Consider the following 13869-nt stretch of genomic DNA (forward strand, 5'->3'; position numbering starts at 1 on the left):
TCTACGTATACATACTCCACATGTTTTCGTTTTTTGTTTCTCGGCCAAGCTTGGATGTTTAATGATAATGAAAAAAAAAATAATGAAAATAGACACTCATTATTAATAGTAAGAATGTTTAGAGTTTTGCTTTGACATATAACTTACATTCTGATGGTGTTCATAGGCAGCTTATACTCACCCAAGGATTGATATTAGCCAAACAAACTGTGGCACACGATTACATCCTTGGGTTTCCTCCTTAGAGACTTAATTCTTCTCTTTGCTGATATAATATTGCTACCATGCATAGAGTTGTAGTAGATTGAGGTGTTGGATATTTGTTGATACTCATTACATTCTTAACATGTAATTTTGATCTCCAGTAAATTGCATATATATGTAAATTATACAAGGTGAGCAGTGGGGTGCTAACAGTGAAAGTTGTTACTGGTAGTCAGTAGTCACTTGGCTGATTTAAACAGTTTTTATTACATTTAGTGTTACAATTGCATATAGTTTATATAGTTTATGGGACAAATGCTTTTCTTTTAGGGCATATTTGCTTACACTATTGCCTTGTGTTCGATAAAATATTTCAGGAAATCTTCTTAGCATTTACCTTCAGCAAGAATTGCTTTATTTGGAGTGAGTTTAGGTAGCCTTGTGGAAAGCTCAAGGGTTGTGTCCACACTTGTAAAACTTGTTCTAGTTTTTGTTTACATTTGTACCAAGTACACTCTAATTCAGGGTCAAAAACATTTTTTTATTTACTTTTTTATTTGAGAAAGACTGTTGAATTGTTAAAAGATTGGATAAAACAATAATCTTATTTCTTTTCTAAGAACAACTTACTGCAACTTGTGCCCTTATAGTGTAATTTAATTATATCTGAAAATTAATTTCATTAGGCTTTAATCATATGGGTTTTTTTATAAAATTATTATTAATTTTTCCAAGCCTTTCTGTTTTATTTGTGTTACCAAGCTAAAGCATGTTTTGCTCTGTGATAAACTCTAGGTTGATGTCTCTGATATGACACTCATGGGAAAAGTAAAATGGGTGATTTTGTCACCTCTGTGTCCAGTGTCCCTGTCGCATAAAAATCCCCAAAAATGCAAAATAATTTATGACATGCATCCCGCAGGATGCAGAGATCGATTGATCGATCTGAACATGTGTTTTTGTAGAAATATTCTGTTCGTGTAATTACTGTGGCAGTTATGACTGTTGTTTAACCATGCATATTTCATTTGGCCTTATTTGTGCTTTAAAATAGAAGGACTTCAGTCACATTGTATTATTTTCAGTGTACTGTAATACAGAGTTTTGAAGTCTGTCTTCAAATTAACTGTCTGGTTACATACAGGGTTAAGACCCGAGCATTTTCAATTTTCAATTTTCATTGGTTCTGGACTGGAACTCATGATTTTTCACAAGATGAGTCCCAGGACTCATAGCCTGCGTAGCAAGCGTTTCCAATCGAGTTATTGCGCGAAACTTAGAGAGGAAACAAAAAAACGGTTAAAGGGGGAGGGGGAGGGGAGAAGAGGAAACGCTTGCCCGCAAACCCCACGATTCTGGAAAACGCCCCTTGATATTTCACGGTTCGGTTCATTTGTAAATTGACAGCTCGTCAAAATAGAACTATAGCAAACAGATTACCCCTGGATTAGCAGATTTGTAAAATTACTTTGTTCTCTAATAGAACACGTTGCAGGCGATTGCAAGGACTGTAATAAAAAAGATTTACGATAAAAGAAAGTTAAAACTATGAGCGATTGCTGCAGAATTTCTTGTTTTTTATTGTGTGGCTTTATCTCGTCTGAAACCTTGTCGACACGTCAAAAATGATTTGTCCGGAACAATTTTCTCCACCCGGTATAAGTTTTGCAGAGCGGCTGCTCTTCAGCCTGTGTTGAAATGTTCTCTACAATAGATGCCGCTAAATTTCCAATAAACAAAAAGAATCTTTTCATTTCAAAAAGCTGACAAATCGCTTGTCCATGGCGGCTTTAGCTAGTGTCAAGTACTGATGTTCTGATTTATTTTGATGTTATCTCCAACAAAAAGTCCATTTTTTCCAGTCAGATCCGCACGCCGTCATTCTCAATAAATTGGCCTTCCCTAGTCTCCACTGCTCGATCTCCAATTATACTTTGAAGACTCTGATCTCATAAACCTTCGCGCAAACACGATTCAAATAAATATCAGTCAAAAGAATTTGTAATCTGCGACCTCAAATCATATGAGACCAGATCTGTGACGCACGAAAACAAAGCATACCTGGTTTGATTGATGTTTCGAATGCTAAGTAATCAACACTACCCGCACCGCGCGAATCAGAAGCTGCGTTTGTGGGCGAACGCAGTTTTTCAAAATCGTGGGGTTTGTGGGCAAGCGGTTCCTTCTTTCCCCTCCCCCTCCCCCATCATTCATTTTTTTTTGCTCTTGTCCCAGCTTTCTAGATGAACCTCGCAAGGAGACACTTGCTACGCAGGCTACAGGACTCACCATAATTATTTGTAACAAAATCACTGAGTGCAACTCTCTTTGAGGTGTCTAAAAGTGAGCAACCTTTTCTTGCAAGTGGCAAACTGTACTATATTCATTGACATGTCTTGTTGTTCATGCTTCATTGTTATTTTGCTGTAAATGACACTGTAAAAGATATGCTTGTATTATCCAAATATTCATGAAACATCTGATGAATAAAAGAATTCCATTTGATGACTACATAAATAACCATAACACAAATTAAAGAAGGAAAAAAAGGTTACATAATGACTGCTTGAATAGTCAGTAGATTTGAAACTCCTATAGGTTGCATCGTTAAGCATAGCTGTAATTAAATTTTTTTCATTATTTTTGTTGTGAAGGAATTGAGGATCCTGACCTGGACCGGGATGAGGAGAATGGAATGCTTGATCAACACTCTCCTGTTCAGGATATTGCTGTGTTTTCTGAGTCAGAAGTGGAAGAAATTGATGAAATGTTGTTTGATCCTCCTCCCATGTTTGCAAGGTAGTCTTGAGTTCTTTTTTTGTTAGACTGTGTATTACAGGGATTGTAACAGCTACTAAGGCACATGATTGCAGAAGGGTGGTTTTCTGCTGTTTGAGGAATGAACAAAGCGGAAATAATTTTTCTCACACACATCTGGGAGTATGGGTTTCAAGTTTGTGGGAAGTCTTCATGCCACAAGGTGTTTAGGAGTTCAGTCTGTTTTGTTGGCGTTCTCCATTGCCCGACCATTTTTTTTTTTTTGCCTCACCCAAGTGATTTTCTTGTCTTGGCCGTCTTATTTTTAGTTAGATAGCAAAAGATAGTACTGTTCACTTGCAACATCTTGTGCTGTAAAAAGGCCTCAGCCTTACAACCGAAGTCTGAGTGGTTGTTCAAGTGATGGACAAGATTCTGGAGAAAACAGGGATTTTAAGATCCAATGACACGACGGAAACAAGAACATCTAAAAGACAATAGGTTTAATAAGCAAAACAACAACTTTACACATGCAGCACACTTTTTTGTACATTTCTTAGCCATTTTTGCATGACTAAGACGTGAATGTGACTAATTTCGCATTTTATGGAGAACATAAAGAAGCAATGATGAAATTTTACTCCTCTTTCTGAACTTGGATATGGTCCCTTGGAATTCAACTTCAGGAGTGTTTGCCTTCATTTGACAAAGTAAGTCGGTAGGAATAATCATGGTAAAGACTGAAAAAATGCAAATTTGCTTTAAGTGACGTTGTTTTGCCGTTGTGTCCCTGGATCTTAACGTCCCTAATAAGTCATCTGAATGTGGTGAATCATCTCATAAATTAGTGAGAAGTGGTGATTCTTGTTTGTAAGTGCAGTTCTGATCCCACTCTATTGTTGGCTTAATGATGTGGCTCCTAATTGTGTATGGGAAAAATGCTTCTCACTCCTTTGGCTTTCACTGAATATCAAAAGTAGAACAAAACTGCACATTTGTTATGGCATATTTGTTGAACCTCTGAATTTATTTTCTGCAATCCTTCACCTCCCCTATTCTAGGTTGGAATTCCTATCATACTGGGAGACAGGATGAAGGGTAGTACTGAATCTTTGGGTAGTGTTGTGCTCAGCTTCAATCTTGGAACCCTTTTCTTGACTTGGCTTTAAAAAAACCCTAACCTGTCCTTGATTAGCTGAACCAGAAACTCTAATTCTTTGTACCAGAAGTCCAAAATTTTACCACAAATGACATCCTATTCTCAACAAAATATTTGATTTCTGTGCCCTATCCCTGATTAAATCGCTTGAAAGTCCTACCCCTCACATTGGTGCATCCTGAATACCTATACCATGCCAAGGAGTAGTAAGTAAAGACATCAGAATCCAGTATACACGAAATCCGTTGAACTGAATTATCTAACAAAGAACTTACTAAATTCCAAGTACCCTTGTCAGGTGTACTAAGCCAAACAAAAAACAAAAAAAAACAGAAAGATGTGCCAAGAAAGCACAGCATGTGTGAATACCACACTTCTGACAACAGCACATCCCAAATACATGTACAAGGCAGCTTCTATGAGAATCCCTCCCCCTTAAAAAAAGTATCTGGTATGAGACTGTGCTCTAGCAGAGCCTAATGTTCCCTGGTGCCTCATTTTTGCTCCTGTTTGATTAGAAGTTGTATTTTCTTTCATAGCGATCATATGCTGGGAACCCTATATTTCACAGCTTCAGAGCAGCATGGTTCCTTTCAGTTTTTCTTATAGCACAGTCTTGTGGTATATTTTCTTCAGATGTTAATAACAAATTTTCAAGATTAAGCATTACGTATTATTCTGACATGTGACAATGGGGAGAGATGGCTACTTGAAAAGTATTTTGTTAATATTATAGCCACTTACACATGTTTTGGTACAAAAACAAGGTGTTCATGGTGATTTAAAAGATTAATAGACTTTCTTTGTTGTGTTAAAGTTCTGATGAGGGAGACAGAGATGATGCAGGAGAAGTACACATCATGGATTATGGTTATGAAGTTCATGCACCATCTCCTGTTATACCTCCTTCTTTACTGGAACAGCAGGTACACTGTTAACCCTCAATAAACTGTAATGAACACCATGCAAGGACTGGGAGAATTGTTATTGAGGTCCACTATATATGAGTCCCAGATGTGCATATCAGATTACATATACAGCTGACTCCCGATAACTCAAACCTTCAGTAGAAATCAAGAAGAATTTTTTTTTGGAAACGGAATTAAAAAACAAAGCTTGATTAATCAATACAGGGTTGAACATTGTATTTAAATTGGACTAACAAAAGAATACATAGTTGTTTCGAAATAAATTCAACGAGTTGAACTGCAGTTCACTGCTTTTTTTCACCTTGTCACGTGCTTAAAATTGTGGTTTGAGTTAAGGTGATTCCATAGTAAAAGAACCTAACATAGATTTTAGATAAAACTTGGTACACTGATGTAACAAGTCAAGAAGATGATAAAAAAGTAATAAAAAGTGGGGGTCACCGTGCTCGTTTTGACGTCACATTGCTGACAAATACGGCTATTTAGGACCCTTTTACAAAAACCGCGGGCAGCGCAAAACTAGACAAAAAGGAGAGATTTTTTCGATGATGCAGGTGACATCACACAGAATTTGACTTTAATGTATTGTTTATCCACTTACGTACCAGAAAAATGCCTTTTAATGCCCTTGTTTTTACTTTACACTCCAAAGTAGAATTAAATTGGACGCGCGCTTTTCGACCGTGATGGCTCAATCCGTACAATTTAGTAAAATTGCCAAAAAACTGAACATATATTTGTGCCATTTTCTTTCTCATCGAAAGGAAGCACTGTCCTTATTAAAATCATGAAATAAAAAATGGGGGTCACCGTACTCGTTTTTGCGGTAGAGCTGCACAAAGTGCGCACCGAACACATTTTCTCCGATTTTTGAGAGAGGACTGGGGCGAGTTTCAAAATAGAATGTATGTGATAATGTGAAAGGGGGAAGAAAGTATTAAAAAATCCGTTTTTACAGAATTTACATCGAGATATCACATTTAGGACACAATGTGATAAAGAAAGTGTTTAAATGAAAATCAAAGTGAGTAAGCACAAGTTAAACATCCACTATCGAGGTTCTCCGATAGGAGGTCGAACTCAGCAACACGCATACTGCTTACGTTATGCACATTGAGTCTCACCTCGGCAAGAAACAACAGCAAGCAAAAATTCCAATAGCGTTTCTCTTCAGTCAACTTCATTTTAATAATATTACTTCACATGCTCTTTTTTACGGCGGCCATCTTGTTATGCGCAGTAAGAGATGCGCAGTGCAAAACTAGGGAATCACCTTAAAGGTACAATATTGTATAGAAAGTTTCTTAAGTGAAACAAAATTTCTGCGAGTAAGCTGGAGGTTCAAGTTATTGAGGGTTCAAGCTATCGGGAGTCGACTGTACTGGTATGCGTATTGCAACCTGTTTTGGGGGGTGGGCTCACAGTTGTCAAAAGTAGCTGGCTGCTGGCGAAAAGTGCTGCCTACTTGGTTAGTATCAGCCAGCTACTCTGCTTGGCATTTCTTTGCAGATGACGTTTTTTAAAGAAAATACCCCTGGACTGGCCTCTTACTTTGACAACTCAGCTGTCTACTTGAAAACTTTCTGACAACCCTGTGGGCTGGAAGCTCTAAGAACGGTTCACAGGATTGGTTTAGAAACAATAGATAGCCCTAACCCAAACAAAACTAACAATGAACCCCAACTCTGAAACAACAGAGCTTCGGGTCAACAAGAACCTTTTAAATTAGAGGTTCTAAAGAGGTTCTGGCCAACACGTTTTGGGGTTGTTTAACTCTGAGTTGCATGTAACTTTAATATACACGTATGTATCTGGGTCTTTTCTGTAAGAGGGGGTTTTACATTAGGTTTAAGCATCAATGAAAGCAGTCTTTTAATTTAGTCCCATAGAAATGGCTTAGTTTAAAACACTTCAGAGGGAGGAAGGGAAAAATGTAAAACGATGCCTGTAGACAGGTTATTGCTCTGTTTCTTCCAAATGTTGATTTGGTGAACTTAACTTTCTCTTAGCCGATTTGTATCACACAATAAGTGGTAATTGATGCTTGTGATGCAAGCTGTTAAAGTCAATGGAAATCTGCTGCATCTTTCACCCCATATTGCAAAGCAGAAAACAAGAAATGGCGTATTCATTTTTTTAACAAAGTGAAAGTTGGTAAATCTGCACTCAATGCTTAGTGAGACATGTTAAGCAATTTCCTTTTCTCTGTAAATTTTGTGCATTTCATGTGCATACACCACTTCACACATTAGTCTCTATTTCTAGTATAGAGTTAGCAAGAGCACACAGCACATTCTTGTAGTTTGTTTCTCCTGCTCACTTCATGGTCCATGGTTCTGGAACTTTCTGGCTTTCTTGTTAATCCACATGCACCTGAAAGACGTAAACAAAAGATCGTAATCACAACATCGGTGTGACTCCTCACTTTGATTGATGGAATTCTTTGTTATGTAAACACATTTGGCAGCGTTAGTGGCAAACATATTTGTCGATAATTTTAACACCTTTTGATTGGTCATTCTTTGGAGGCAGATTTGTGGGCAGAATAGACAGAACAATAACCTATCTACAGGTGATATTTTTCTCTTTTCCTTTACCTTGTGTTTCTTGCGCTGTTACCCACAAAATCCAGCAGAGTGCCCCCACATAATGCCTGTTGTACCAAATTGACATTAAATCAGGTTCTACAGTGTATATGTATTTTCATTTTACATGCTAACATTCAGATTAGAAACAAATTCTTCTAATCAGCACCACATAGGATATGTTCAGAGAACAGTGAAGAGAATATGCTTGCTGATATTGGGATTTTAAGAGCTAAGTGTACATGTAGGGTTGGGTGTGACTTGACAAGGTCTGTGATGTCCCCTGATATAGTCTCTTCTAATGAGGGACCACTTCAATAAACAACCACTTCAATGCCTGAGTTCCCTATTGTGTAACTGCTTCCAAGGGCTTCATACAGCAGACTGTAACTATGTAGTTTATTATTTGGCATGTTTGTATTTTATCAAATTTTTAGCCAAGAGATGAGAAGAGGTTTCACAACCTGGCTTTGGATGTGTGGACAGAAGAGGATTGTGTAGACTGGCTGGATTTTATTGGACTGGGACATTTTACAGCAGAGTTCAAAGGTACAGTCTTGGAGACAGTGACCTGCATGCACTGTTGAGTGGGTGAAGGATCAGAAAAAAATAACTTTATAATCCTGGTCATAAGCTCACTGGCTCACCAATAAATCCAGTAAATCCATAAGCAAAACAGGATTCTAGTGATGTCCCTTCTCATATGCTGGTAAGGTCCACTAGCCTGAAACTAATTCTACAAAAAACAAAGTGACTCAAACATTGGTTTACTGTCAAAATAAAGTTATTTTCTATTTGCTTGTGCTAGAGCAGACCTTACAGATCATAATAATAATTATTTTTAACTGCTCACAATTTGTTTGAGGAAAGCTTATCGTTAGCTATTACTAATATTTTTATTTTTGTCAAAAAATCAGCATAGTATCCATCAAGAATTAAACTGACAAAAACGTGCAGTGTTTGATGGTGGAAGGGATTTCTGCAGTTTTGGTTGAATAATTGAGGGGCTTGATAACTAAGTATTCTACTATAACATCAATAAGAGTTTCATCTGTGATAAATTACTTTTTTTTCTTTTTCTTACATTCAGAGAATCACGTTGATGGAAAGATGCTCAAGAATATCAATTTCCAGTTACTTGGTGAGTCTGTTACCTTGTGTCTTACTGTACCATCATTTACAGTTATTTGCAAAGAAGATGACCAGTTTGGTGGATTGACTTTTTGTGATTTAGTGCTTTTCCATCATAGCTCAGAGAAATTGTCGATGGGTTGTCTTTTTATTGTGACAGGATCGCGGCTCTTGCTCCGGATTTTGTATATTTTATAGTAAAACTAATTCTATAGTTTATACTTGGCATTAGCTAACGAACTACACCTTTAGAGAAACTGCTGTACATGCGCCTGATACCCATTTATTCATGTTACAATAGTTTATGTTACTTTCTCTTCCTCTTTGCAGAGGAAATTGGGATTGACTCTCCTGATGAACGTGAAGTTATCTTGTCTGAGATTTATCGTCGTTTTCATCCTGAAGAAGAGGACATGTTTGAAATGGAAATACAAGGTAATATATCATGTTTACTGTGTGAAGTAGTAATGATGCTGTCATGTTTTGAAGCTTTTAGGGAAAATCTTTTATCGCTAGATAACGAAATTTCTTACATCTTTTTTTATTTTGCTGGGACAATTAAAAATGGCTGCTAGTGATCGTTCTAGAGCAACTCGAGCAAACTACTCGTTTTCCTTTAACTTTATCATGCCCAGGGTTGCATTCAGCATCTCCGCTAACCATCAACAATTGCTGTAGTCATAGTTAATGGAGGTGACTATGCTGTAGTTGATAACTTGAAATTGAATTAAAAGTCTGTTTAACTCTAGCAGAGAAAAACTTTCTCTTCCCGGCGAAGATGATAACGTGGTGCCGGGTGAGCAGAGTCTTTGGCGAAGGCGAGATTTTTGCCGCTTCATGGTCGAATGACGAAGTAGTATCTCCTGTTTTACAATCAACTTCTTGTCGTGAATGAGAGATGTAGCCAATTAAGCCAGATAACTTATAAGAAAGCAAGAGTTGCTTAGCACTTCATCGTGGCGTGTAACGAGCTGGATGACAGGAACTTTTGATAACTTCAAAAAACTTTTGGACCTTTTAGTAACGTCAATATAGAAACATTTTTAACAAAAGGCCAATTCAGGACTTACCGTGTTGAAACATGTTTCAGCATGTTGAACCCGTTTCAGTTGGATTTTTTAATACCGTCAATATAGAAACATTTTAAACAAAAAACCAGTTTAGGACTTAGCATGTTTAACCTGTTTCAAGATGTTGATACATGTTTCAGCTTGTTGTTCCAGTTGGAGCTTTTAATATAGAAAGTAGCATGTTGAACACGTTTCAGTTTTTTTAGGGCTGGGAAAAATAGGGAGCCCTGCAGTAATAGATGATTAGGCGATACCAAACACAAGTAAAAATGATCATTATCTTCAGTTACCTGTGTCAGTTGAGATACAGTTGTGCATAGTTAATGTAATAATGCTTGATAACTTCCACAGGTGCTCTGCAGTCGGCATCGGAACAGGAGAGGATGAAAATTATGGCTGTCCTCAATGCTCTACGATCACCAGCTTTTCAAGCCGAGCTTGGTATCGGCTCATCCACTGGATCATCTTCACCGCGTGACAGTGAAACAGGATATCAGATGGCGTCAGAAACAGGATCAATATCCAGCAGCATGTCTGGAGGTAGCCATGATCATCATCCGGACATGCCTCCCCCACCCCCTCCTCCCTCGTGGTCACAGTCAGATACTATGCCCAGGGACTATAATGTAAGTATAAATGCCTTTGTTGTTGTAGTCTCCAAAAGAAAATTTGTGATATTAGTTGCGGCTACACTGAGCCTCTCTCTTGTGGGAAAAGGTACTCAACTGTGGTGTGACTGCTTCTCTTTGGATCGATTACCGAGCCGCTGCTCGGGAGGGAGAGCTGCGGAAATCGATCCTATCGCTTCTTTTCAAGGTAAAATTTCACCTGGCACATAGACTCGGACACATGAAAAATTTCAGAGGAAGCGACTGCCACAGCCACTATCTCGCCTTTCTAATTGCCATGATTAAAAACATCCAGTGAGCTGTCTATGAAATTCCCGCGTAAAAGACTCTTTGCACCTGGCGACCTGGGCCCAGTTGCTCGAAGCATGGTTAGCGTTAACCAGCGTTTAATACCTTGACAACGTATTGGTTTTGATACTGCTTAACCAATGGTTAAAGCTAACCATGCTTTGAGCAACTCAGCCCTGTACGGTAAACAGACTTGAGCGGGTAAATACCCGGCTAAAGTACCGCGGGGTAAATACCCGGTGCCGTGGGGAGTTTCTTTTCCCACGGTGCTTGTAGAGTCATGACTTTTGTATTACCAATCACCCAAACTATTTTTTTGATATATAACTGTCTGTTCTTGTTTTAGGTCCATGATACAAAGGACAAGGGGAAAAAAGGAAAGAAACAAAGAAAATCCTCTAAAGATAAGGACAAGTTAGGAGAAAAAGAACCTAAAAGTGAAAAGCAGCATAAGAAACACAAGGGGTATGAAAGTGTTTAATTTTTGTGCTTTACATTGGTTTAAACCCTTTCATCTCCAGAAGTGGTGTCGAAAATAAACAAAATAGACAAAAATTCCAAATTTGTGAAATTTGAAAAAAACAAATGCACCGCTTTCGAATTGCTCATAATACACCTTGTTTTCCAAATTTTGCGCGAGCATTGTTTTCAACTTCTTTTGGTGCGACTGTAACACCCAAGAGAAATTGGAGTAAATAGGCTATTGCCTAGGCAACCAGGAGGATAACGGCAGCGAAGGCCTAAAGAAACTAAAGGTCTTGCGAGCAAAATAAAACAGCTGTACGCGTGGATCACGTCTGCTGCTCGACTAAGACGTGAGACTACCCAATGCCACGTTTTATGGAGGGCGTGAACACACCACGACAAAAATTTCCCATCTTCTTTTGAAGTCGAATACAGTCCTTGAGAATTCAACTCCCGAGAAAGTTTATATTTGAAAAACTAAGCGAGGCTAAATAAACGCGTTAAACTGAAAGAGGAACGCAAGTTCAGTTTTATAAGGACGTTTTCACTGCCGTGTTCGTCGTGATTGCATAACCTCCTAATTCTGAAGTTACTTGTTGCATTTACTTACTACAGTGTCTCTAAACTGTTGGAGAGCCTCTCTATCGGTTCCGGCTCATCAAAACTTACAAAACTGTTCCAGCATCACCATACATCATCATCGTCATCACCATCAAAAAAGCTCAACCCTACCATGCAATACCTACTGCAAGCTGGACCGCAGGGTCTGGTACGGATATGGCCCACTGCACTGTCTGAAGAAATGAATTACTGTAGCTTCATGATTAACATGACTACCACGTGTGCTGAGGTCATCAAACTTGTTTTAGGAAAATATGCAGTAGTGGACGATCCACGACGGTTTTACATCTCTGAAAAAAGTCTAGGAAAAGGAGGTTAGTCTTGCAGTTTTTATACTTTTTTGTGTGCTGTTTGTTATCTGTTGCTCTTCTTACTGGCTTCTCTTGAAGCCTAGATCAAGGATAATGGGATGTTTCACAGTCGACGCCTTTGAATTTACAGTTCAAAGGGGACAGACAGCAAACTGTTGTTGCTTGAAATATCCCTATGTCGTAACTGTTCATCAGTAGGATGCCTAAAATGTGTGCAATTCCACGATTGGTTTCGGCTCCATTAAATCCTATACCAATTGTAGAACATTTTAGGAGGAGCCACCCACAATGTGAGTACAGTTCCCGACAAGGCCAAGGTGTAGAAAAACATAGTCTGAACAAAATTTAATGCGTTAAAGAACGAACTAAATACCCAACACACGTCAGTACAGAGGAGAGATCGCTATGCCATGTTTCGTTGCCATGGTAGTAAAATCTCTGGACCTCAACAAACCGTGGTCCTGCAAATATGGCAGAAAAAACGGGGGAAAAAATGACGTGTATGACTTTCCTGTGCATGATGGAACAAAACGGTAGACCATACTTTTCTTCCATCGTTCGACAATGCAAATATCAAGAAAGATTGTTGAGGTGCAGAAATTTTGCTCCCATGGTAAGGTGACGTCATACTTCTCCTCTCTGTTAAATAAGTAAATAAAGCGCCAAAATCAAAGCTCAGCTGACGTCACATATAAGGATGAATATATTCCGTGATCAAGCTTTTGTATGGTCAAAGTGAGAAGTTTTGTTTTTATATCGTGTGAAAAGTAGCTTCTTCAGTGGTCTATCAAACGAATTGAATTCATACTATAGAGGCATCCAGTACACGCAAATAAAACTTGATGTGCGTCTAGTATTTTGCGTTTATTTTCATCTTCCACGCATGGTAAATGAGCCACTAAATACTCATCCTCGAAGTCGACTCAGGGGCAGTCAGTTGCAGAGTCGGAACCGGAAAAGGCGCGAGGAGTATTTTCAAGCTTTTTCGCCCGTGCTTGAAGAATTTCGTGGCGCCTTTTTTCCCGACCCAACTGACTACCCCTGGGTCGACTCCGAGGATGCCAAATACTCTGCTTGACCATCATCTTACCACATGACGAATGTTGTATTTTCCTCAGGTTCTTATAGCGATCTGTCAGACACGGACTGCCCTCTGTTGCTTCAGTGCAGCTGGTCTGATCCTGACAAACATCGCTTTGAATTGCGGTGTACAAGCGACGGAGTCATCAAGGTAAGTGCGCCAGAAAATCTGTGAATAATCCTTGCGAGGGTAGATTTGATACTACCACGGGCGTCCTAAGCTTACGTTACGAGGGTGAAATTCGTTTGTCTTATGAATGGAGTTACAGGGGTAACGCAGTAGAGCCAAAATTCGACTAAATCGATGAATTCACGCTTAGATACATCAAAGATGAATCTTCTTTATTGTATGTAAAATATCACGATATTTATCGTTCGTGTAGACCTCAGTATATTATTTCTCATACAACGTCTCAACGAGCGCTTGTAACGCGATACCAACTCGGTCGTCAGGAATGTAAATTACATTTTACTCTCGTAACGTACGTGAGCTTGGGACGCCTGTGATGCTACCTCTAGAACTTCATCAAAATTGCATTCGTCTCTTTAGGAGACTAACCAAGAGAGATAAGCAAAATAACAGTTGATGTAAACGTGGCCAAATACAGCGTTCTTTATCAATTATGAGTTCATATTTCGC

General features: G+C 38.7%; 1 protein-coding gene across 4 annotated transcripts in view; it reads left to right on the forward strand.

Moving 5' to 3' along the window:
• The window catches only part of LOC140952952 (uncharacterized), a 28547-nt gene that overhangs the window by 5672 nt on the left and 9006 nt on the right, over positions 1-13869 (forward strand). For 3 of the 4 annotated variants that reach the window (XM_073402414.1, XM_073402416.1, XM_073402417.1), the window contains exons 2-10: positions 2859-3003; positions 4938-5046; positions 8072-8183; positions 8725-8775; positions 9096-9200; positions 10187-10461; positions 11099-11217; positions 11833-12152; positions 13268-13380. In XM_073402414.1, the coding sequence (XP_073258515.1) occupies positions 2859-3003; positions 4938-5046; positions 8072-8183; positions 8725-8775; positions 9096-9200; positions 10187-10461; positions 11099-11217; positions 11833-12152; positions 13268-13380 (1349 nt within the window). Of the gene's footprint in view, positions 1-2855; positions 3004-4937; positions 5047-8071; positions 8184-8724; positions 8776-9095; positions 9201-10186; positions 10462-11098; positions 11218-11832; positions 12153-13267; positions 13381-13869 lie in introns of all 4 variants that reach the window. The other variant, XM_073402415.1, reaches the window with a different exon arrangement.

The sequence above is a fragment of the Porites lutea genome, chromosome 11, assembly GCF_958299795.1.
Source record: "Porites lutea chromosome 11, jaPorLute2.1, whole genome shotgun sequence".
NCBI classification, from domain to species: domain Eukaryota; kingdom Metazoa; phylum Cnidaria; class Anthozoa; order Scleractinia; family Poritidae; genus Porites; species Porites lutea.